Here is a 25,475-nt window from a genome sequence, read left to right on the forward strand (position 1 = left end):
GAAGGCCCCTGGGTTTAATCCTTAGTAGCACACGCACACACACACGCACACACACACACACACACACACACACGTGCGCGCGCACACATGCACATACACACAAAAGAACATGGCTTTGCAGGAACAATCCTTAATAGAGCTAAAATAGAAACAAGGATTAGCAAATATTTTCACTAAAGGGCCAGATAGTAAATGTTTTAGATTTTGACGACCATATGGATCCTGTGGTGGCTACTCAGCTCTGTTGTTATAACCTGAAAGCAGACAAGAAATGGAGTGGCTGTGTTTCAATAAAACTTTATTTACAAAAACAACCAGTGGGCCAGATTTGCCCTCCCTTGATATAAGGCTTATCTACTTGTTCAACTACAAATAGCTGGAAGAAAGGAAAGGTGGCGTGAGAGAATTAAATCTTCCTCCCCCAAAGCAGGAAGTCAGCACAGTATACCTAAGCGTGTCAAACCCAGAAATAGCCTATCATGTATAATAGCACAGATTATCCTATGTATTGTGTGTTGTACTATAGTATAGCAGTATATTATAGGCTACAGTATATATTATACATAGCATACCGTATATTATGGTATGGTCTAAGGTGCTATGTATAGTATTATATATAGTAAGCATACTATATTTTGCGATAGTGGTAACTACCAGAAGAAACAGCTAAAAGATAAAAAATGTTTCTTGTAGGGTTGATATAGTAGAGAATGGACATGAAGGTATTTTTTATTATAAAACTTTCAGTAATAATTGATTTTAGAAACTCCATGCACATGATTTGGGGTAAAAATATAACTAATAGAACAACAAAAAGATCTACTCTTCAGACGGCTTTGTCCAGGAGGAACTTGAGACTTTGTCCAGCTTTGTCCAGGAGGAAGTTGAGACTAAGGCAGGTGGGTCCTCCAGGTAGCCGGGCTCCCGTCCCGGGTTGCAGCTTAGCTGGGACTCGAGGCTGGATTTCGGCTGCTACGCACCTGGAGCCGCACACAACCTGCCTCGCGTAGGAGTCTGATGGTGGCATGAGGCCGTCTACATGCTGATGTAAGAGGAGGGCTTACACCATCCACGCCTGGAGGCAGGGAAAGGAATTCTCCAGGCCCCTGTTTACTGAAAGTCATTGCATCTTCTTCACTATATCCTCCTCTTCTCCTCCCAGGTGACCTGCTCTTGGAGGGTTTCAACAACTACACATTTCTCTCCAACGGCTACGTGCCCATCCCCGCTGCCCAGGACGACGAGATGTTCCAGGAGACGCTGGAGGCCATGTCCATCATGGGCTTCAATGACGAGGAGCAGCTAGGTGGGTGTCCACACTAGGGGTCACGAGGGATGGCCCTCTGCTCACCTCCTAAAAAAACAAACATACAAAAACAAGCCAGGCAAGGTGGCACATGACTCTAATCCCAGTACTTGGGAGGCTGAGACAGGAAGATCACAGGTTCAAAGCCAGTCTCAGCAACCTAATGAGACCCTTTTTTCAAATAAGTAAAATCAGGCTGGGGTGTATCTAGAGAGTAGAATGTCTTTGAATTCAATCCCCAGTAACACACACACACACACACACACACACACACACACACACACACACAGTTGAGCTGGGTGTGGTGGTAGGAGGCTGAGACAGGATGATTTGCAGATTTGAGGCCAGCCTCACCAACTTAGTGAGACCTTGTTTCAAAACAAAAATAAGAAGCAAGGTGTGTAGCCCAGAGGTAGAATGTCTTTGGGTTCAGTCTCTAGTAACACACACACACACACACACACACACACACACACACACACATACACACACACAGAGTTGGAGGAAAATGGGTTCTACCGTGGGTGTTTTGTTTGTGTTCTAGAAAGGTGCTAAGGCTAAGGTAGGGCTTTTTCACTTGCAAGGGACCCAAATTGGCTTACGTAAGAAGGAAAGCAGCCCACTCATAACATGAAGACTTTTGGGGCTGCTGCTTTTGGGGACAGCAGGACTCAGTTTCTCTAGAACCTGGTTTCCCCTCCACCATCACACAACAACTGTGGAAGCCTGATGGCGGTCTCTTGGCGCTCAAGTCCTGTGGATTTATATTCCCGTTTATGTCTCTGAACGGGTCTCCTCGGCTCTGATTGGTGGGCTTGGGCCGATGTGCATGTTGTGAGCTCGTGGGTAGAGCAGGGTTGCTGGAAGCCCAGGGCAGGGTAGACGCCTCTAGGAGCTGAAGGTGGAGATGCCAGCCTCCTTAGGATCAGGCCAAGGGAAGGAGAGCAGCTGACGAGAGGGCAGGTTTGCCAAGCTTTCCCGGGAAGGCATTTCTGCCCATAGGCCAGTATTGACCAATATCATTCACCACATGGCCAAGAAACACACGGGCAGCTGGGGGAGAGAGTCCTGGTCTGGACACTGCGCTTCTGGAAACATTTGTCCTTCTGGGTCGGACGTGGCTCGGCCTTGGAGGGTCATCTGTTTTGGAAACACTAAGGGCAAGATTGTGGAAAAGTTTCTTCCCTTCCCACGCCCCTTGGAAGCCCCAGAATATGGCTGATTGTTGAAATTCGGTGCACAGGGAGGGACAGCTCCTTTGAGACAACCTGCAGTCCGGAAAAAGAAGGTTCTAGGACCCAGATGACAAATGGATAGTGTCTGTGGCTTTTGGCCAGGCTCCCACCGCAGAGTCTAATGCCCCGGACTCCCTAAGTATGGTTTGTTTTATTTGAGAAACAGGTCAGTTGTGTTTCTAATCCTGCTTTAAAAAAACAAAAATAATGATTTAAGTGCTTGCTGTGTGTGCCAAGCATTTGCTAAATCTTTCTTTTCCCCCTTAAGGTACCAGGATATTCAGTATAGGTTTAGTTGAAGAGTAACAATTGGAGCTGGGCGTGGCGGCACATGCCTGTAATCCCAGTACTTGGGAGGCTGAGTCAGGAGAACCTCAAAGCCAGCCCTGGCTACTTAGGGAGGCCCTCTACAATTCAGTAAGACCTTGTTGGCAAATAAGAAATAAAATAGGATTGGGAGTATAGCTCAGAGGTAGAATGCTCCTGGTTTCAATCCCCAGCGAAACACACACACACACACACACACACACACACACACACACACGGGTGGCTCATAAGCCTATTAGATGCTCTGGTTACTACAGCCTTCGAAAATAACTTAAAATTGGCTTCTAGCATTTAAACAGGGACAGATTTCACATAAAAATCTGGGTTTGCATCATCTTCGGAAAGGTCAGAAGTTCTGGCAACACTGGGCGCGGCGCTCCCTGGGGCAGTATGGGCTGGGGGCCTCTTGAGTCCCCACCATCCCCGTCCATCTGCTCTGCCCTTGCGCCAGGGTTTCTCAAGAGGGGTGAGTTCGTCCCTCAGGGGATGCCCGGCAGTATCTGCAGACATTCCTGGTGGGGCACAACTCCAGGGCAAGGACACTACTGCCATCTAGTGGTCGGAAGCCAAGGATGCCCAGAACCACCGTGCCCAGGACAGCCACTCGCAGCACAGAATGCTCTGGCCACAAGGCAGCCCTGGGGCGAGGCCGACACCCCTTTTAGGGTGTTATTGTTAAGAGGAGCTGTCTGTGCAGTGCCCCGCCAGCTGCAGCTTCATTCCTTCAGGGGAGAAAAGTTCTGTGGCAGGGAACAGTCAGAAGCTAGACCTTTCTCCAGCTGAGCTGGGCCAGGACCCTCTGGTGAGCGGGGAGCTCTGCAGAGGGCTTTGCAAGTGCTAGTGTAGCCTGAGGATCCCAAGGAGGCAGGGGCTGCCAGGACCGCCTGGAAGCCAGAACTCTGCATGACAGTGCTCCTGAGTTCAGCTAAGCCAAGCTGTGTCTTAATCACTCGTCCCTCCTCCACCCACCCACCCATCATTCCCTCATGCATCTTCTCCCTGTGTGTCCACCCGCTTTCCACCCACCCACCCGTCTTGCACCCATTCTCCATCCATCCTCCACCCACCTGTCCGTCCGTCCGTCCATCCATCCGTCCATCCATCCATCCATCCTCCTCTGCTCATCTTATGTTCATCTATCCATCTATCCATCCGGCATCCATCCATCTGCCCATCCATGCATCCATCCATCCATCACTCCTTCCTTCCTCCCTTACCATGTGTATGTGGACCTTGGGTGAGGCTTGGAGAATCCTAAGATGATTAGGGCAGCCCCCCAAACTCTCCAAAAATTCATGGTGTTGAAAGCATTTCTTACACTGAACCCATTTTAGCAGCAACGTGGACTGAGTATGGAGTCTGAAGATTCCAAGTATTCTGGGAACACCGTATTTCTATCTGAAGACACCTGGACAACAGTGGGGAAAAAATGTCCACCTTCTTCACCTTGGCATTGGGTATATAAAATGAGCATTTTGTACACCCAGTGGGGTATGTTAAGAAGCACAGGGATTTTTTTTAAACACCCTTGTATTGGTATATATGTGACATACATTTAGAAAATAGTGTATATCCTAAGTGGTACACCCTAAGTTCAGTAAATTCTTATAACCTGTGGTACTTGCACCTGATCACCCAGGAGCTCCCCACACTCCTTCCAGCAGCTTCCCCCAGTCAAGGATAGCCATTATTTGGCTTCCAACAGTGTGGATTAGTTTTTCCTGCTCTCAACCCTACTATTCTCTACAGTGTGTTCTTGTTTTCACTTGGCACCTTGTTCACATTGGTATCATGATACATCAATTTCATTGCTCATACTTGTAGCTCATTCACCCTCATCGCTCTCTGTAGCAGGAAGGGATAGACATTTTCTGTAAAGGCCAGATAGCCCAGCCCACTTTATTTTTTATTTTGAAATGGGGTCTCACTTAGTTTCTGAGGTTCTCACTAAGTTTCTGAGGTTCTTACTAAGTTGCTGAGTCTGACCTTGACCCTGCAATTCTCCTGCCTCAGCCTCCCAAGTACTGGGAATACAGGCATGTTCTACCATGCCCAGCTAATAGTAAGTATTTTAGCCTTTATGGGCTATGCAAAGTCTGTTCCAGCTGTTCAACTCTGCCAATGTAACACGAAAGCACCCATGGTTTAATAAATGAATGAGTATTGCTGTGTCCCAATAAAACTTTATTTATAACAGCGGTCAGTGGGCCACACTTGGTCCATGGGCTAAGGCTCACCAGTCCCTGCCGCATGGCTGGCTCTGGGGGCCCAGTGACTTTTAGGTGCAAACCTCTGAGCATTTTGGTGCTGATGCTGCATCTGGTCTGCTCTTCTCTCCCCTCAGCCATACTGAAGGTGGTGTCATCTGTCCTACAGCTTGGAAATATTGTCTTCAAGAAGGAAAGAAACACAGACCAGGCGTCCATGCCAGATAACACAGGTACTTGCCGCCCTTTCCCAGGAACAGATGGCTGTGAGGTGAGACGGCCGGTCCCGGCCGGTCACCAGTCTTCCTTACCCAGGGTCTCAGTCTTTGGATCCAGCCCCCTGTGGTCACGTGTGGTCTGAAGATATTGTTTGGTGCAAGAAGAGAGTTTGAGGGAGAAAGCCCACATTCATGTAACTTGTATTGCAACCTGCTATTATATAATTATTCTACTTTTAAATTTGGTTGTACTGGGGATTGAATTCTGAGATTCTCTACCTCTGAGCTACACGCCTACCCCTATTTTATTTTGAGACAGCACCTCACTGTGTTGCTAAAGGTCTTGCTAAGTCGTGAAGGCTGGCCTTGAACCTGTGATCCTCCTGTCTCAGCCTCCCAAGTATTAGAATTAAAGGCATGTGCCACCATGCCTGGCTTAATGATTCTTTATTGTGCTTGTGTGGTATCGGGGATAGAACCCAAGGGCCTTCTACTTCCAAGCTACACCTCAGCTCTTGTTTGTTTGTTTGTTTTTTGTTTAGAAACAGGGTGTCACTAGGTTGCTCAGCTCAGTCCTGCTAAGTTGCTGAGGCTGTCCTTGAACCTGTCATCTTCCTATCTTAGCTTCCCAAGTCCTGGGATTCCAGGCGGTGCCACCATGCCCTGCTTTGGGTTAATTCTTCTATCTTACTATTAATCATTGTTGTTAACCTCATACTATGCCCAGTTTATAAATTAAACTTTATCATAGGGATATAAGTATAGGAGAAGCCATGGTGTATGGAGGGGTCCATACTGTCCCCTGGGGGGTCTTAGGACACATGCCCCATGGTAAGGGGGCCTACTGCATTTCTGGGTGAGGGTATCTGGGATATTAACAGTTAATCTAGGTTGTTATCACTGATCTTTCCTTTTTCAAACTTCCTACTGCTGAAGACCCTACAGTGGAAAGTTCCCAAATCAGGGTGGTCCAGACCTGAAACCCTCCACTCATTTGTTTACAAATATTTGTTGAGCATCAACTACCAGCCAGGCACTAAACACAGCAGGAAATGAGACAGGACTTGACTTCTCGTGGGACATATGGTCCAGGCGGGGAGATTGCCCTCAAATTTCCCTGCAAATGTGGTGCCAGAGAAAATGCAGGAGGTCCAGTTAAGTTGAATGTCAGAGAGGCGGCAAACACCTTATTAGAAGTATGTCCTGTGTAATACTTGAGAAATGATTAGACTTAAAAAGCATCCTTATGCCGGGCGTGGTGGCACACACTTGTAATCCCCGCGCTTGGGAGGCAGAGACAGGAGGATCGCGCAGGTTCTAAGCCAGCCTCAGCTATACGTAGTGAGGTTCTCAGCAACTTAGCGAGACCCTGTTTCCAAATAAAATAGAAAATAGGTCTGGAAGTATAGCCTGGAGGTAGAAAGCCTCTGGGTTCCACCCCCAGTACCACACACACACAAAAAATCCTTATTTGAAATAACATTTAACTTGAAATTCTGTTGGGTTTTTCCCCCTAAATCTGAGAGCCCCACCTGCAACTAAGCAGAACATTGGTCTGAGATCATGGCTACCCCCACGCTTGCTGGTGCTGAGCTGTGAGGAAACCTGGTTTCCAGGAGACAGTGGCGCCCAGGGTGTATATTGTGTGCCTCTTCCCAGCTCCCCCAGGGTGCGCCCCCATTAGACCCCCTTGTATATTACATTTTCCACATATGGCAAGATGGTTCCTAAAACCGCTATTTGGTCTCCCATTTCATGAAATCACCAGGTTGTATTGGTCCAGTTCCCCACATTTTGCTGTTGCAAAGCTGTCCTGCATATCTTAGAACAACAGAGCAAATATCTATTAAAGAGTCCCTGTATGTCAGGCACTTTACCTCATCTCGTCCTGCCCACAGCCCAGCAAAGTGCCCAATTGCTGTCCCTTCATAAAGCCAAGGAAAGCCCGCCTTTAGGAGGTTAAATATCTTGTCTGAAGTCACCTGACTTGGAAGTAGAAGGGGGCAAGGAGTTGGGCTAGACCTGCCCGACCCTGTTCCTCACTGGGGCACCTGCAGCCCCATCACTTTTCTCTTAGCAAAGCACTTGAGGAAGACACGGGTGGCTGTGGTTTTGAGGGACTTGGTTGAGCCGTGTTCTCTGCCCCAGGCTCCACTTTTCCAGGAGCAGCCTGTGTGCAGGGATCATAGATGTCCATGGGGGTGCCAGGCCTCACGGGGCCTTTTCTTTCGTGATCTGTTCAAGACATTTCTTTTTCTCTTTTTCTCATCCAGCTGCTCAGAAAGTTTGCCACCTCGTGGGCATTAACGTGACAGATTTCACCAGAGCCATTCTAACCCCTCGTATAAAAGTGGGACGGGACGTGGTACAGAAAGCTCAGACAAAAGAACAGGTAATGATCCTCTTACCACGTGTCCCAGGGGGATGTTCCATTTATCCAATATTTATACATCCATCCCCCCATCTGTTCACACACATATTTATCTGTGCATCAGCCTACCCAAGTATCCAACCAACATCTGTGTGCACATCCACTCATTTGTCTACACACTTACCCATTCATCCATCCAACCAACATCTATCTATCCATCCACCCATCCATCCATCCATCCATCCATCCATCCATCTACCCATCCATCCATCCATCCATCCATCCATCCATCCATCTATCCATCTGCCCATCCATCCATCTATCCATCTGCCCATCCATCCATCTATCCATCTGCCCACCATCCATCTATCCATCTACCCATCCATCCATCTATCCATCTGCCCACCATCCATCTATCCATCCATCCATCCATCCATCCACCCATCCATCCATCCATCCATCCATCTATCCATCTGCCCATCCATCCATCTATCCATCCAACCAACATCTGTCTATCCATTCATGCATCCATCCATTCACCCAGCCACACACTCGTTTGTCTATCTACTAACCCATCCAACATCTATCAATCCATCAAATCATTCATCCACCTATACATTTATCCATCCATGCATATATGTATCCAGACATACATATGTACATCCAAACAACATCTGTCCATCCACCTGCTATCCACCTTTTCATATACTCACCCATCCACTTATCCACCCATCATCTGTCCATCTGTTCACTCATTCATTCATACACTTATCAATCCATGTATTCACCTACCCATCCATCCAGCCAATATCCATGTGTCTGTCCATCCATCCATCCATCCATCCATCCATGCAATCATCCATGCACCAATATAACCAACATACATCCATCAATCTACCTACCCATCCATCTACACATTCATCCTTCATCCATCCCCACACTCATCCATTTATCCATCCATCTACCCAGCCACACACTCATCCATCTATCCACTCACCCATCCCTCTAATGTCTATCCCCCACTCATCCACACATACAAACATCTATCCATCCATCTATCCATCTATCCCATTCATCTGCCTACACACACATCCATTCATCCATCCACCCATCCAGCCAGCATCCATCAAGCCACCTACCCATCCATCTGTTCACACACTCACCCATCCATCCACACACACTCATCCACGCAGACACGCATCCTTTCCATCCATCCCACCAAACGACATCTATCCATCCATCTACCCATTCATTCATCCACACATCCATCCATCCATCTATCCACGTACCCATGCCTCCAACATCCATCTATCCAACACCATTTACTTATTCACACATTCACTCATCTATCTGTCCATCCAGCTGTCCATATATCTATCCAATATTCCTTGACCCATCATCCAACATCCATTCACCCACCCATCCACCCACCCATCCATATGCTCACCCACCCACCCACCCATCCATCCACCCACCCACCCATCCATCTCATCCTTTGCACCTCATCTGTACAAGGTCTGACCTTAGAGACTTATCTGTGGGTATGACCATGTGCCTTTTCCAGAGACAGGGCTGACTATTGTAAATGACCCCAGGATGGAACAGGTCCCACGGTCCCGATTTCCATCCACACAGTCATTCCTTACACCTCTCCATGCTCCCTGCTACTTTCTTGCTGCTTGTATGATTTTCTTATTTTTGTCTGTTGGTCTGTTTATTTTTCAAAAGACTGATTAAAGGTAGGGGGAGAATAAAAGTCCAGTCCTCCCACCCGGCTCATGTTAAAACACAGCTCATTGGGAATAACCATGCCTCCTTGCTGCCCTGCAGGCTGACTTCGCCATAGAGGCCTTGGCCAAAGCCACCTACGAGCGCCTTTTCCGCTGGATACTCAGCCGTGTGAACAAAGCCCTGGACAAGACCCACCGGCAAGGGGCTTCCTTCCTGGGCATCCTGGATATTGCTGGATTTGAGATCTTTGAGGTGCAGCTTGGTGGGATCATGGCAGCCCGGCCTTGGTCCTCCAGGATGAGTTTCCCCCTTGGAAAAATCATTAGTTTAGAGAAAGGCAGGTGGTTGGCCCTTGGAAAGGAAGCTGCCTGATTAAATTCAGAAACTTTGAGACGTACGAGAACTAGAAACCCATAGGGAATACATTGGTTTGTGTGACAGAGATGGCCAGAGGCGCAGCCGGATGCAATGGGCAGGACATGATCTGCCGTCTCTCCCTCTGCCGTCCTCCATATTAGCTCCATTCATTTTCTTTTATCCCAGTACTAGAGATGGAACCCAGGGGCATTCTACCTGTGAGCTGCACCCCCAGCCCTATTTTTTATTCTTTATTTTGAAACAGGGTCTCACTGAGTTGCAGAGGGCCTCACTAGTAGCTGAGGCTGTTCATGAAACTGGATCCTCTTGTCTCAGCCTCCCGAATGCTGGGATTACAAGCGTGCGCCACCACGCCCGGCTTTAACTGCATTCTTAAGTGGGCTCTCCCCTCAAGGTGGACAGCTCCAGACACTCTCAGCAACTGCAGGGGAAAAGAACACATCTCTTCTCCACGCATTCCTGAGCTGAACCACAGGGTCACCTCCATGCCAGGCATCATCTTCAAGGCCTTACAGTATTGTGTTTTGTGTCATATAAGCCTGGTTCCTGGCTCCTGCTCCCATGCTTTGGAGGAAAACTCTCAGAGAAGGAGGTCTTGAGACTGATAAATAGACAAAGGGTGTGGACTGTAGAATCGGTCTGTCTCTGAGCCAGTTTCTCTACTGGTTAAATTAGAAGAACATGCCTCTTGTGGTCAGTCCATCCATAGATCCCTGCACAGAAGAAAAAGTGTCTACAGCGAGGCGTGGCAGGGAGCGGGCCCCCTCACTAGCTCTGGTGACCTCTAGGCAGCCTTTGGGTGCTTCTCTCCAAGGGTGTCCAGGCAGAGGGGCTCCCAGCCCCCCAACCGTGCCTCCCCCGTGTCGCACCCAGGTGAACTCCTTCGAGCAGCTGTGCATCAACTACACCAACGAGAAGCTGCAGCAGCTGTTCAACCACACCATGTTCATCCTGGAGCAGGAGGAGTACCAGCGCGAGGGCATCGAGTGGAACTTCATTGACTTCGGCCTCGACCTGCAGCCCTGCATCGAGCTCATCGAGCGTCCGGTGAGCGGCCCCCCGCGGGCACGCGCAGTGCACGCGCACGTGCGCGGACCCCGCGCCCTCCGTGTGCGCGGCTCCCCACATCCCGAAAGGCTGTAAACTGAGTGTGAGTTAAATCACTTTCCGCCGACCAACATTTTTCATCAAGGCACTTTATTTATTTATATATTTATTTATTTATTTATTTTGCAGTTATGGGGATTGAACCCAAAGGTATTCTACAACTCCAAGCTACACCCCCAGCCCTATTTTTTATTCTTTATTTTGAAGCAGGCTCTCACTAAGTTGCAGATTGAGGCTGGCCGCAAACTTGTGATCCTCCTGTCTCGGCTTCCCAAGTATTAGGATTGCAAGCATGAGCCACCGGGCCTGGTGTTATTTTCTTTTTCCCTCCCTCCCCTCTTTTTCCTTCCTTTTCTTTCCTTCCTTTTCTTTCTCCCCTCCCCTGCATTCATTCCCAAAGGTGGGAGTTTTTGTTTTGTCCCAAACTCCTACAAGCAAAGTACACGGGCAATAAATATTGGTTGAATGAGCCAGGCGTGTTGGCACACGCCCGTAATCCCAGTACTTGGGAGGCTGAGACAGGATGATTGCAGGTTTGAGGCCAGCCTCGGCAACTTAGCAAGGCCCTCAGCAACTTACCGAAACCCCATTTCAAAATAAAAAATAAAATAGGGCTGAGGGTGTAGCTCAGAGGCAGAATGTTTGAGAAGACCTACTTGGGACAGAGGAGTCAGGAAAAGGATAGAGTCCAAAGAGTAAAGGCCATTCCAGTCAGTGAATGGCCTGTGCAGATTTGGGGGTGCTCCTCACACCTTATTAGACTGACTTGACCATAAGGAAGTGCTTTACTAAAGGAATCCTGAATGAATTCTTTTTTTTCTTTTTCTTTTTCTTTCTTTTTTTTCTTTTTCTTTTTTTTTTTTTCTGGGGTTCCTGGAAGCCCTTCTACCTCCGGGCTACACTCCCAGACCTATTTTTACATTTTTATATTTGGAAAAAGGGTCTCCTAAGCCAGCGCGCGCGGCTGGCTTTGAACCTGCGCGATCCTCCTGTCTCTGCCTCCCAAGCGCGGGGATTACAAGCGTGCGCCACCACGCCTGGCCCTGGATGAATTCTTAAATAAGCAAAACAACTTTTTTTTTTTTTGGTTTGAGACTTGTGTAGTCATTGTGATGTTGCACACTGGCCACGAGGGGGAAGCAGCGAGCACGCTCTGTTGCTGGTGCCTTTCCTGCCCAGGACTCCCATTGGCCACAGGGTGATTCCAGGATAGATTTGGCGATGGGGCCATGGGGACATATATCCTGCCTGGATGTAGGCAGCTGTGTGCCAGCCTGGGGATGCCTGTGTGTTGTGCGTGGGCACTTAGCTCTTCACGGTAAGCCTGAAGCTGCGGCGACCTCCTGCCCCTCCATGACGCTGGCCCGATTTGTCTTCCACAGAACAACCCTCCCGGTGTCCTGGCCCTGCTGGACGAGGAGTGCTGGTTCCCCAAAGCCACGGACAAGTCTTTTGTGGAGAAGCTGTGCTCAGAGCAGGGCAACCACCCCAAGTTCCAGAAGCCCAAGCAGCTTAAGGACAGGACCGAGTTCTCCATCATCCACTACGCCGGCAAGGTACCTGCCACAGCCCCAGCTTCCTCTGCCCTGGGGGAGCCAGTGGAGGAAGAGCAGGGTGGCAGGACCCTTGGGCTGGCTAGAAACCCCAAAGGCATGTCATACATCACCCCAGTGATGTATGATACCCCAGTCCTCTGTGATTCCTCTATGCATCTGTAAGAGTGGCCGGGCTGTCCTTTCTTGGATAGTCTTTCAATCTATGGATAAACCCAGCCACAAGGGCCACTGGAATGAGGTGACCAATAAGTCTACTCCTGGGCTTAACAGAAGTCCCCCTGGCATTGCCAGCCTGCTCTACCTGGGGCAACCAATGATGGTCCTCGTCTTCATTGTTGACATCATTATCACTGTCGTCATCATGGCCTGGCTGTCAGTGTACAGCACCTTGCCTTATGGCTCCTGAGGGTCCTGGGTAAGGTAGGAAAGTCATAACTTGCCGGACGTGGTGGTGCACGCTTGCAATCCCAGCATTTGAGAGGCTGAGGCAGGAGGATCGTGGTTCGTGGACAGCCTCTGCTACTTAATGAGGACCTCTGCAACTTAGTGAGACCCTGTTTCAAAATAAGGAATAAAAAATAGGGCAGGGGGTATAGCTCGGAGGTCAAATGCCCCTGGGTTCCCTCCCCAGACCCTCCCCCCCAAAAAAAAAGAAAAATCATTGCTTAGCTTGGTTTGCAGAACTATCTTATCACCCCCCCCCCAGCCCTCCCACTGCATCATGGGAACATGAAATGCCCTTTACCAGGGGTTGGTAAACTATAGCCCAAGGGCCGTATCTGGCCCACAGCCTGGTTTTATAGATAAAGTTTTATTGGGACACAGGCCATGTCCATTCATTTTTATGACCTCTATGGCTGTTTTCATGCCACAGGGGCAGAGCTGAGGAGTGTGACAGATTAGATGGCTCACCACGCTGAAGTGTTTACTTTTCTAGGCTCTTCAGCATAAAATATTTTCCAACCCCTACCTTGTATTCAAGGGAGTAAATGTTCCTTTAAGCCTCTAGAGTAGCACTTTTCTTTTCCTGACTTCATACCTGCGTTTTCCAGTCCCCTCTCAGATCAGGCCTGGCCATCACAGTACAGTGACCATCCCATAATAGCCCACCATAGTGGCCTCATCAGTTCATTTCACAGTCACGGTAACAAAATTGAAGCCTTGGCGCCAGGTGCAGTGGTGCGTGCCTGTAATCCCAGTACTTGGAGACTGAGACCGGAGGATCACAAGTTCAAGGGCAGCCTCAACAATTTAGCAACACCTTGTTTCAAAATAAAAAAAAAAAAAAAAAAAAAAGGACTGAGGGTGAAGTTTGGAGGCAGAATGCCCCTGGGTTCAATCCAAAACAAACAAACAAACAAACAAACAAAAAAACACATAGGTGTGGGGCCCTGTGAGTGTGTGTCCAAGTCGGGAAGTTCAGAAGTCTTAAATGTACTTTTTCTGATCCATATATCAAAATCTCCAAGTTAAAAAAAAATCATGTTCAAAATAAAGAATAAAAAGTAGAACTGGGGGTGTGGCTCAGAGGTTGAATGCCCCTGGGTTCTACCTCCAGACCCGCAAAAAAAAAAAAAAAAAAAAAAAAAATCTTTTTCATCACAGAGCAGGAAAGAGGCCCCTATGTTTGCACACCAGGATGGGTGTGGGACCCCCCCTCTGGATGAGGGGTGTTGGGTGTGTCAGGGACGGGTTTGTAGCCATTGAACCCTTCCTTAGCCCTTTCTTACCTCCGGGGTGTTGTGCTGGGCTCTGGAGGAGAGCAGCCAGAAAGCGTGCTAGGTGGGTGGGGACACCCCAGCGATGCTGCCACTGGTCCCCAAAAGCATGGCTCCTCCAGTCTCTTCCTTGGCGCCCATGGAGACCCATCATCATGGCAGCCACAAATGTCACTTCCTCTCTGGCCTCAGGGGACCTGCGGGGGAATTGGGAGCACCTGGGCCCACTGTTAGTGTCTGACTGGTGGGTGGCCCTTGACAGGTGGACTATAATGCCAGCGCCTGGCTGACCAAGAACATGGACCCGCTAAATGACAACGTGACCTCCCTCCTCAACGCCTCCTCGGACAAGTTTGTGGCTGACCTGTGGAAGGACGGTGAGGGCCTCCCCGATGTGCAGGCTGCTCAGAGCTGGAGGCCGACACCCCAGTCCTCCTCCTCTTCCAGCAGCCCTTGAGTCCCATGGCCGGGGGCGGAGCCGAACATCTGTTGGACCGGGCTAGTAGCATGTGTTGACACAGGGAACCTTGTCCTGAATGGTGGTCCCTGGGTCCCCTTGGCCCCATAACCGGATCCCAGAAAGGCCCGAGGTCAGAGCTTGGGCAGGAGTTAGAGGAAATGGTGTACCAGGCAGGTGGCTGTTTCATCCCCAACTGAAGGCAGGATTCCAGCCAGTCTCGTCCCTGCCACGTACTAGCTGGGCGACCTTAGACAAGTTGCTTAACTTTGTTAGGCTTCTGTGTCCTCTTTAGTAAGCTGGAAAGATAATATTAGTCCCTGCCTTTCTTGGGTCATTCTTAGAGGTTCAATTAGACCAGTGCTGCTCAAACTTGAACGCACATCAGGAACATCTTGTCCAGACTCAAGCTGGGGATGGCGCCCACAGAGGGGACCTGGGGTCTCCCAGGAAATATTCTCCACCCAGGAGACCCCCGTCACCTGTCCCCTCAGGCCTGGTCCCCGGGCCTGCCGCAGGGCTGGGAGACCCCCGGGAGGAAAGGGGCTGAAGGCTGACGCTGCCTGTGATGTGCCCCGCAGTGGACCGCATCGTGGGGCTGGACCAGATGGCCAAGATGACAGAGAGCTCGCTGCCCAGCGCCTCCAAGACCAAGAAGGGCATGTTCCGCACAGTGGGGCAGCTGTACAAGGAGCAGCTGGGCAAGCTGATGACCACCCTGCGCAACACCACGCCCAACTTCGTGCGCTGTATCATCCCCAACCATGAGAAAAGGGTGCGGCCCGCCTCCCCTCGGGGCCCTGGCCTGGGGTGCCCGGAGTGGCCAAGATGTCCTGCGGGAGGATGTCAGAGCCTGGAGTGGCCAGGACGTCCTGCGGGAGGATATCAGAGGGCTTCAGGGAGGGGACCTGGGAGGTGTTGAGACAAACCAGGGTGGAAGGCCAGGAGGAGAAGCCAGAGCTTGCCCCGGCCCCCACCAACCCTGAAGGCCATGGGTGGAAGGTTGACTGAACTGAGGGCCTAGTCCTCATTCCCGGTGGCAAAAAGAGAATAAGAGAGAGTGTATGTCTCCAGAGACTGTTCCAATACAGAGTTGTTGGGCAGAGTTTTAAGTCACAGGTTCTTTTGCTATTCTAGTAACTACTTATTTTTTTATGTTTTTTTTTGTTTTTGTTTTTGTTTTTTTAAGTGGTACTGGGGTTCTCGGAAGCCCTTCTACCTCCGAGCTACAGTCCCAGACCTATTTTTACATTTTTATTTGGAAACAGGGTCTCCTAAGCCAGCGCGCGCGGCTGGCTTCGAACCTGCGCGATCCTCCTGTCTCCGCCTCCCAAGCACGGGGATTACAAGCGTGCGCCATCACGCCCGGCACTACTTATTGAGTGCTATTTGTGGCAGGTGCTTGGGAGACAGTGTCTGGGAGGGATCCGCTATGGTGTGTAGTGGGTAGAGACCAGGGAGCCTGCTAACCACCCTACAGTACACAGCAGGCTCCCACAGCAGAGAATAAACTTGGTGACGTATGTGTATGAGGTGAGGGGCATCCTGGGCTGAGGACTCGGGATAAGCAAAAATACAGAAGAAGCCAGGCATCACTGGGCGTGGTGGTGCACGCTTTTCATCCCAGGACTTGGGAGGCTGAGACAGGAGAATCGCAGGTTTGTGGCCCACCTCAGCTATTTAGTGAGGCTCTCTATAATTTAGTATGACCCTGTTTTCAAATAAAAAGTAAAAAATAGGGCTGGCGGTGTAGCTCAGAGGTAGATTAACGTTGGGTTCAATCCCCAAATCCCCAGCACTGCAAAAAAAAAAAAAAAAAAAAAGCCAAGTGTGATGGTGCATGGTACACACCTGTAATGATGGTGCACACCTGTAATCTCAGTACTTAGGAGGACAAGACAGAAGGATCAGAGGTTTGATCCTTAATAACTTAGCAAGAACCTTAGCAACTTAGTGAGCCCCTGTTTCAAAGTAAAAAATAAAATAGGGGTGGGGGTATAGCTCAGAGGCTCAAACTCTAGTACTACACACACACACACACACACACACACACACACACACACACACCAAAAAAGAGGAGAGAGATGATGAAGAGATGAAGGGTTTAGAAAAAAAGCATCGTGCAGGTCATTTTGTATTGCCGACATGTGACGGTGTGAGGTAGGGATCAGGGAGAAATGGGACTTGGGGTTGGGAGGGACTAGTTTGTCTGCAGAAAGCCATTGGGAGGTTAAGAAGAAGCAGGTCACGGTCAGATTTACATTTTAGACGGAGGGAGGGGGCAGGATTGGAGAGAGAAGACCAGGCGGAGGCTCCTGTGGTCGTGTAGGTGGGAGATGGTGACAAGTGGCCAGTATAGACGGTGGTGGTAGGAAAGTGGGTAGCTAGCTGTGTGGGAGGGAGGCGCTGTACGCTGGAGGTGAGTGGTAAGGAAGGAGCCCCAGTCCTAGCCAGGGGCCTCTAGTACCACCAAGTACAAAGGAGATTATGGGACAAATAGTTGCCAAAGAAAGGAGAGACAGAAACCCAGAGAGGGTGCACCGTGTGTCTCCATGAATCCCTGCACCTGGCCCTGAGGTTTGGGGCTTGCTGCTCCTTGACTGCAGCCCAGTAGTCACTGGCTCCCTCTGCCTTTGCAGTCGGGCAAGCTGGACGCATTCCTGGTGCTGGAGCAGCTGCGGTGCAACGGGGTTCTGGAAGGCATCCGCATCTGCCGCCAGGGTTTCCCCAACAGGATCGTCTTCCAAGAGTTCCGCCAACGGTGAGCCCGCAGGGCTGGTGCTGGCGCCGGCGGGGCGGCGGGGACAGGGCTGCGCCAAGGGGCGTGCCACGAGGATGCACTCAGTGACTTTTGCGTCGTGATTCCAGCTACGAGATCCTGGCCGCGAACGCCATTCCCAAAGGCTTCATGGACGGGAAGCAGGCCTGCATCCTCATGGTGAGCCCGGCCCCAGCCTCGGCCCAGGAGGCCTGACTTCGTTGGGTTGCACGCTTCGGTGGGACCCTCCTCCAGTACTCTTCATAACTGCCCAGTTGAAAATGGCGGCCCTTCTCCTTCTTCCCCCTGCAGATCAAAGCCCTGGAACTGGACCCCAACTTGTACAGGATTGGGCAGAGCAAAATCTTCTTCCGCACGGGGGTCCTGGCCCACCTGGAAGAGGAGAGAGACTTGAAGATCACCGACGTCATCATGGCATTCCAGGCCATGTGCCGTGGCTACCTGGCCAGGAAGTAAAGCAGCCATTGTCCCAAGACCTAGCCTTGGTGGGGCAGCAGCTTTAGTCAGGGGTGGGGAACACCTCCACTTTAAAGACATGGAGTGCAGGAAGAGGAGTAAAGCCCACAGGCTCTGGGGCTGTGGGCCTGGATTCTCAGGCCCCCACTTATTTGCTGATGAACCTTGTGCAAATTACGTTACCTCTCTGAGCCATGAGCGCAATCATTCCCATCAATTTATTTGTTTGTTTGCTTATTTATTTATTTATTTATTTACTTATTTATTATCTTGTAGTGCTAGGGATGGAACCCAGGGGAATTCTGCCTCCAAGCTACACTCCCAGTCCTATTTTTATTCTTTATTTGGAAACAGGGTCTCACTAATTTGCGAAGGGCCTCACTAAGTAGCTGAGGCTGGCCGCAAACCCGTGATCCTCCTGTCGCAGCCTCCCAAGTACTGGGATTACAAGCGTGCGCCACCACGCCTGGCTCAATTATTTCTATATTATGGAGTTGTGCATAAGATGTAAAGGAGGTGATGCCTGAAATGGGCTTCAAACAGTGGCTGGTTGTCATTTCCAAAGATGTAAGCTCAGATGTGAGTGAAAAGAGTATTTGACCAGATCTGTACCCCCATGTCAGAGGGAGATTCCTAAGGCAGTGTGTTGGAAGTCCTCTGTTTTGCAAAGCCCAGGGACCAGGTGAGGGGTCAAAAGCCACACCCAAGGAGAACTGCAGGGGCTGTGGCGGGACCCTGTGTCTACAGGGTGAGGTACCATTGGGTGCAGATCACACCTCCCGGACCGAGCCCGGCTGAGTCCAGCTGACTCCATGTCAAGGGGACCCAAGATGGGGAAGGCCTGTCTGGGCCTTGCTTCCGAGACAGGCTGAACTGGAGACAGAGACAGTTCTAAATTCTCTGTTGCCCTCCTCCCCACCTCCAAAATAACCAGGGCAATTTTATTCTTAAAGCGTTCATGGCAGCCAAGATGGTGGCCATTACCTGTTCCCTGTTCTACAGTTTTTTACACCCAAGAGCCCTTAAAAGGAAGAGTGCTGATTTGGTGTCCAGGCTGGAGATTTTAAAAAATCCAACCACAGAAAGAATAGGTTTGAGCCGGGTGTGGTGGTGTTCACCTGCAATCCCAGTACCTTGGGAGGCTGAGGCAGGAGGATCACAGGTTCAAGACCAGCCTCAACAATTTAGCCAGACTCTCAGCAATCTAGCGAGACATGGTTTCAAAATAAAATAATTAAATACAGCTGGTGGGTGTAGCTTGGAGGTGGAATGCCTCTGGGTTCAATTCCCCAGTTCCACAAAAACAAAGAGTAGGGTTGTCAGAAACTCTGGTGGCACCAACCAGGAAACATGGGATCCCTGTAAGCGTGTTTAGAACACTGAGTTGTGTCTGTGGGTGTTGGTGGGATCCCAGCGCTGAGCCCAGGGCACCTCGTGAGCCTGGGGAAGGCTTTTGCTTTTAGGTTATTTGAGGGATCTGTGCCCAGGTGATATACGGCTGCTCAGGGCTCTGTGCTAGAGACAGTGGGGGCGACCTGTGCAGGTTTGAGATGCTGGGGACAGCAGGGGGAGGTGTGTTTGAGGTCAGCCAGGGCTCCTCAGGGCTCCCCACTCCTCCCTGTCCCAGGGCCTTCACCAAGAGGCAGCAACAGCTGACGGCCATGAAGGTGATCCAGAGGAACTGCGCGGCCTACCTCAAGCTGCGTAACTGGCAGTGGTGGAGGCTGTTCACCAAGGTGGGTTTGGGCCCGGTCCCAGAGGTTGCACGGCCTCCCATCCCCAGCCTCCCACGCTCTTGAGAGGGGACTGGAGGTGTTCCAAAGTGGACCTGATGCCAAGCGAGGTGCACATGCTTGTAATCCCAGGACTTGGGAGGCTGAGGCAGGAGGAACGAGGGTTCAAGGCCAGCCTCAGCTACTTGTGAGGCCCTCCGCAAATTAGTGAGACCCTGTTTCAAAATAAAAAATAAAAAATCAGGCTGGGGGTGTAGCTTGGAGGTAGAATGCCCCTGGGTTCAATCCCTAGAACCATAAAAATAAAAGAAAGTGGACTGGAACTGAGGACTTGCACTCAGAGCTTGCCACCCAAGGGTTCTCCAGGCCCATGATGGCCTCCGCCTTTGGTAGCGTGGCCTTCGTGAGCACCCCTTCCCCTCTCATAGCCCTTTGGTAGACACGCCCACTTCCCTCGGGTCTTCTGATCGCCATTTCCATAGCGACCTGGTCTCAGGAATGTGATGTGCGCCTGGGGTGGTGGTGCACACCTGTAATCCCAGTAGTTGGAAAGCTCAGAAGAAGGATCGCAGGTTCGAGGCCAGCCTCAACTACTAAGGGGAGACCTTGTCTCAAATAAAAAAATAAAAAGGTGTTGCTTGAAGTAGAATGCCCCTGGGTTCAGTCTCTAGTTACACACACACACACACACACACACACACACACACACACACACGGTTATCTAAAAATAAAGTTGTAAAAATAATGAATAATAAGTGGTATGAAATAGCTTGTGATTTGATTTTGAATCCCTGGGTTCAATTCCCAATAAAACACACTTACATCAAAACAAACAACAAACAAAAGCCAGAAGACAATCTCAAGTCTGTTTTTTTTGTGTGTGGGTCTGAAGATGGAACTCAGGGGTATTCGACTTCTAAGCTACACCCCCTGCCCTATTTTTTATTCTTTCTTTATTTATTTACTTTTTTGTGTGGTGCTGGGGATGGAACCCAGAGGCTTTCTACCTCTGGGCTACACTCCCAGACCTATTTTCTATTTTATTTGGAAACAGGGTCTCACTAAGTTGCTGAGAGCCTCGCTAAGTAGCTGAAGCTGGCTTCGAACCTGCGCGATCCTCCTGTCTCCGCCTCCCAAGTGCAGGGATTACAAGCGTGCGCCACCACGCCCGGCCTCGGGTCTCTTTTTCAAACATAAGCAGAAAGCCCAGCAGGACATGCTAGCACCAATGTGAGAGGCGGTGGGAGGCGAGGATTTCCTCCTCTTCTCTGGAAGGGCGCACCCATTTCCAGCAATGCCTCTCTCTTGAGCTGGGACTAAGGCAGGGATGGAAGACTTTCTCTTTAGGTTTTGCACTTCTTCTGTGGCTCTCAGAAGAGTTCTCCAGGCTGCTGGTGCAGCTCAGGGGTGGCGTGCTCCTGGAGCATGTGCAGGCCCTGGGTGCCCCCCCAGCACCACCCTCCACGGCTCCCCCACCTTGCCCCTGGGGACGTCTTGGGCACAGTCGTCGCGTGTTACGGGAGCTGTCCGACACTTAGCAGCATCCCTGGCCCATACCTGCTGGAAGCCAGCGGCAGCTCCCACCCCAGTTGTGACAACCAGCGATGTCCCTAGACCTTGCCAGTGTCCCCTAGATGGGCGTTGGGAGCAAAACTGTCCATAGCATAGAACCGCGCTATCCGTTGTATATTGAGAACGTATTTGTTTGGCCATAAAAACAAACCGCAGCTGTCCACGTGTGCAGGTGAAGCCGCTGCTGCAGGTGACGCGGCAGGAGGAGGAGATGCAAGCCAAGGAGGACGAGCTGCAGAAGAGCAAGGAGCGGCAGCAGAAGGCGGAGAGTGAGCTCAAGGAGCTGGAGCAGAAGCACACGCAGGTGTGGCCGGTGCGGCGGGGGCGGGCTGGCTGGCTGGCGCTCAGCCGAGGGCCGCTCACCACCGCCTCCCCACCCCCGCGCAGCTGGCCGAGGAGAAGAACCAGCTGCAGGAGCAGCTGCAGGCGGAGACGGAGCTGTACGCGGAGGCCGAGGAGATGCGGGTCCGCCTGGCAGCCAAGAAGCAGGAGCTGGAGGAGATCCTGCATGAGATGGAGGCCCGTCTGGAGGAGGAGGAAGACCGGGGCCAGCAGCTGCAGGCCGAGAGGAAGAAGATGGCCCAGCAGATGCTGGTGAGGCGCTGTAGGGCTGCCCGCGGGGGTGTGTCCCTGGAGCCCTCAGTGCAGGCACTTGATAATACACATCCCTGCTATACAGACGGGTCTAAAACTTGGAGAGGGATAGCCCTCTGCCCCAGGCTTTACAGAGCTGGAGCTGGGATTTGAACCCAGGTCTCAAGAGCCCATTCTGTCCTACTGCCCTGCCCTCTGTGTGCCAATATCCTTTCTCCTGATAGCAAACCTGTGTTGAAGGGTAATTGTATCTGTCAGCTATCACTGCATAACAAAATAGCCCAAACATAGAAGCTTGAATTAATAAATGCTTATCTATTTTTCTTTTCTTTTTTTTTTTTTTGGTGGTACTGGGGTTCCTGGAAACCCTTCTACCTCTGGGCTACACTCCCAGACCCATTTTTATATTTTTACTTGGAAACAGGGTCTCTTAAGCCAGCAAGGCTGGCTTCGAACCTGCACGATCCTCCTGTCTCTGCCTCCCAAGCATGGGGATTACAAGCGTGCGCCACCACGCCCGACAATAAATTCTTATCTTACCCTGTCATGAATTTGGGAGTGACTTAGCTAGATGGTTCTGGCACAAGTCTCTTAAGAGCTTCCAATCAAGATGTCAGCCAGCTTTGCAGACATTTGAAGATTCAACTAGGGTGGAGGGCTCACCTTCCCATGGTTCATGCACACGGCTGTGGAGAAGGCTCCAGTTCCTCAGCATGTGGGCCTCGCGCCAGGGCTGCTCAGCTTCCTCACAACATGGCAGCCAGCTTCCCTCAGAAGCAGTGATCCCAGAGAGAGAGAAGGGGGAAGTCGCGATGGCTTTCATAGCTTCAGCAATGAAACTGCACTGATTGCTTCCTTTTGAGTTTATTCATTAGGAGAATGCCACTAGGCCCAGCCCACATTCAAAGTGAGGGAATTAGGCTCCACCTCTTAAAGGGACAGGGGTCAAAGAATTTGTGGATGCATTTTAGAACCACAGTGACACCCACTATCCCCATTTTGCCTACGAGAGACTGAGGCTCTGCAAAGGAAGTAGCTTGCCAGGAGCAAGTAGCTCTTGTTAGAAGGAGGCTGCAAAACGCTGGGGCTCACCGATCCTGGCCTCGGATCCCCTAGTTCCCGACCTGCCCAGGAGTGGCCGTGCCCTCAGCCAGCCTGTGCTCCCTTTCCCTGCCCCACAAAGGACCTGGAGGAACAGCTGGAGGAGGAGGAGGCCGCCAGACAGAAGCTCCAGCTCGAGAAGGTCACGGCTGAGGCCAAGATCAAGAAGCTGGAGGATGACATCCTGGTCATGGACGACCAGAACAACAAGCTGTCGAAAGTGAGTGGGGTGAGCCGGGTGTGGGGCTTGGGAGGCTGAGATGGGAGGATGGCAGGTTAGAGGCTGGCCATGGCAACTTAGTGACGCCCTTGTCAACTCGGCAAGACTCGGTTTCAAAATAAAAGATAAAGTAGGTCTGGGGCGTAGCTCAGAGGGAGAATGCCTCTGGGTTCAATCCCCAGCTCCTGCGGTAGAAAGGACCACGGGGCTTCTGGGACGTGGCACTTTCTGTGCTAAAAAGGCAGGAGAGGGCTGGGAAACTGGGGTGAGTTCTCACTGTAGCCACTGACCAGCTGTCTGGGTAGGCGGGCTCCTTCAGTTCCTTCAAGTAGATGGCAGCCGGCCCTCCTGTGAGTCCAGCCCTGTGCCAGGTGAAGGGCTATGCGTGCAGGAGGACCTCGTAACACTCCACTGAGATAGCAAACTACTGTTCATCTCTGAAAACTCCCTCTTCTAAGAGCGGAGCATTAGGGGATGGAGACCAGGCATTCAAGGAAGGCTCCCTCGGGGAGGTGACACTCGAGTGGAGAGAGACCTGTAGGATGAGGAGCAGTTAGAGATGGTAATGGAGCGGCATGCCAGCTAGGTGGGCGACGTGCAAAGGCCCTGAGCCAGGGACGCGCTGGCCCCTGGTAGGAATGGAGAGCGGGCCCCTTGGGCTGGACACAAGTGAGCAGGACGGACTGGCAGGAGATGGAAGTGGTCTGGGAAATTGCCAAGGACCTTCTCTTTACCCCTTTGCACCCAGGCTGCGCTTGGCTGTAACGGAGTTTTTTTCCCCCTCTCAACTGTTTATATAGGAATTACTAAAAGTAAAACGTAGATTGCAGCGAAGGGAGGAGAAGCTACCGCTCTTTCTGTTTCCCCCCAAAGGAGCGGAAACTCCTGGAGGAGCGGATCAGCGACCTGACGACCAACCTCGCGGAGGAGGAGGAGAAGGCCAAGAACCTGACCAAGCTGAAGAACAAACACGAATCCATGATCTCGGAACTGGAAGGTACCGGCCCGAGACTCGGCAGCGGCGGCTCCGCCCGGGAGACTGGAACCTGAGAATAGCCCAGGATTCCAAGATGGGGACAGACTCTCCCCAAGTCCCCAAATCGCTCTGGGTCAGCACAGAAATGGCCCAGAGTGCTTTACATCGTGTGTGTGTGTGTGTGTGTGTGTGTGTGTGTGTGTGTGTGTGTGTGTTCCACACCAAGCGCCCACACAGAAAGGCTCTTCCAGGTGTCTTCCCGGCACTTGCCACCTCCTGAGTCGGCCTGGCTCCCTTGCAGTGCGGCTCAAGAAGGAGGAGAAAAGCCGGCAGGAGCTGGAGAAGCTGAAACGGAAGCTGGAGGGCGAGGCCAGTGACTTCCACGAGCAGATCGCCGACCTCCAGGCGCAGATCGCGGAGCTCAAGATGCAGCTGGCCAAGAAGGAGGAGGAGCTGCAGGCGGCGCTGGCCAGGTAGCGGCAGCCGGGTGCACGTGTCCCTGAGTCCCGAGGCCCCGCCGTCACGGCGGCCACCTTGGTGTGGGTGGCCCCAGGCCCTGGGTATGGACTCCGTTGCCCCCACATGCGCTCTCTCTTCACAGTCTCCCTATGCGCACGGTGTCAGTGTACACTCTTGGACACCCACTTCTCATCTGCACCCCAGTTCTGAACCCCCAGCTGCCCGCTGAGGCTGTGTCTATTGACATCTCAAGCATCACACGTCTGAGGCTGGGTGACCTTCCTCTCCCACTGGCCCCTCTGTACCGGTCTCTTTTGGGGATGCCCGTCCCCTCCTGAGCTTCTGCCCCCTTCCCCTTCTCATTCACGGTACACGGCGGCCTGCTGTCTCTGGAGCGGCCTCAGCCCTGACCCGTGTCTCCCTCCTCCTGGCTGTAGCTCGCTTCACCCCGTCAGCGTCGCAGAGGCAGCAGCTGAGGACCATTTACCTGCCCCTGTGCCTTGGGCTTCCTCCAGGCAGCATCTCCCCAGACACCGCACCCGGCGCCCAGCCGCCATCTTCTGTTACCGAGGCATGAAGGAGCAGGGACCTTGTGACACTGCTCTTCCAGCCCCAGAGCATTCTGGTCACAGAGCTGGGTCTAGCCCCAGGGCATTCTGGTCAATTTCCAGGCTCTTTTTTTTTTCAGTACTGGGGATGGAACCCAGGGACATTCTACCTCCGAGCTACACTCCATCCCTACTTTTTATTCTTTATTTTGAAACAGGGTCTCACTGAGTGGCAAAGGGCCTCAATAAGTAGTTGCGGAGGCTGTCCATGAACCACGATCCTCCTGTCTCAGCCTCCCAAATGCTGGGAGCTCAGGAAAGAAGTCACCCTGGGGCATGGACTTCCCTCCACGCAACTGGCTGACTAGGGAGAGGCCGGTTCCTCAGCCTGGCCTTCGGAGGAGCCCTGCTCCAGTCCCACCCCAC

The 25,475-nt window shown here is 51.4% G+C and overlaps 1 protein-coding gene across 2 annotated transcripts in view; it reads left to right on the top strand.

The window, feature by feature from the left end:
• MYH11 (myosin heavy chain 11) overlaps positions 1-25,475 on the top strand; it is a gene marked incomplete at both ends in the record, with an annotated part of 82,571 nt that overhangs the window by 38,140 nt on the left and 18,956 nt on the right. For both annotated transcript variants that reach the window (XM_080702417.1, XM_080702418.1), the window contains 17 exons: positions 1,163-1,306; positions 5,213-5,308; positions 7,567-7,685; positions 9,495-9,647; positions 10,647-10,820; positions 12,263-12,436; positions 14,417-14,531; positions 15,193-15,386; positions 17,251-17,372; positions 17,480-17,549; positions 17,682-17,842; positions 19,474-19,582; positions 21,324-21,455; positions 21,539-21,745; positions 22,929-23,066; positions 23,940-24,063; positions 24,344-24,515. In XM_080702417.1, coding sequence (XP_080558543.1) covers positions 1,163-1,306; positions 5,213-5,308; positions 7,567-7,685; positions 9,495-9,647; positions 10,647-10,820; positions 12,263-12,436; positions 14,417-14,531; positions 15,193-15,386; positions 17,251-17,372; positions 17,480-17,549; positions 17,682-17,842; positions 19,474-19,582; positions 21,324-21,455; positions 21,539-21,745; positions 22,929-23,066; positions 23,940-24,063; positions 24,344-24,515 — 2,404 coding nt within the window. The remainder of the gene's footprint in view (positions 1-1,162; positions 1,307-5,212; positions 5,309-7,566; positions 7,686-9,494; positions 9,648-10,646; positions 10,821-12,262; positions 12,437-14,416; positions 14,532-15,192; positions 15,387-17,250; positions 17,373-17,479; positions 17,550-17,681; positions 17,843-19,473; positions 19,583-21,323; positions 21,456-21,538; positions 21,746-22,928; positions 23,067-23,939; positions 24,064-24,343; positions 24,516-25,475) is intronic.

This window comes from Muscardinus avellanarius (genome assembly GCF_963383645.1).
Source record: "Muscardinus avellanarius genome assembly, chromosome: 10".
Lineage (NCBI taxonomy): Eukaryota > Metazoa > Chordata > Mammalia > Rodentia > Gliridae > Muscardinus > Muscardinus avellanarius.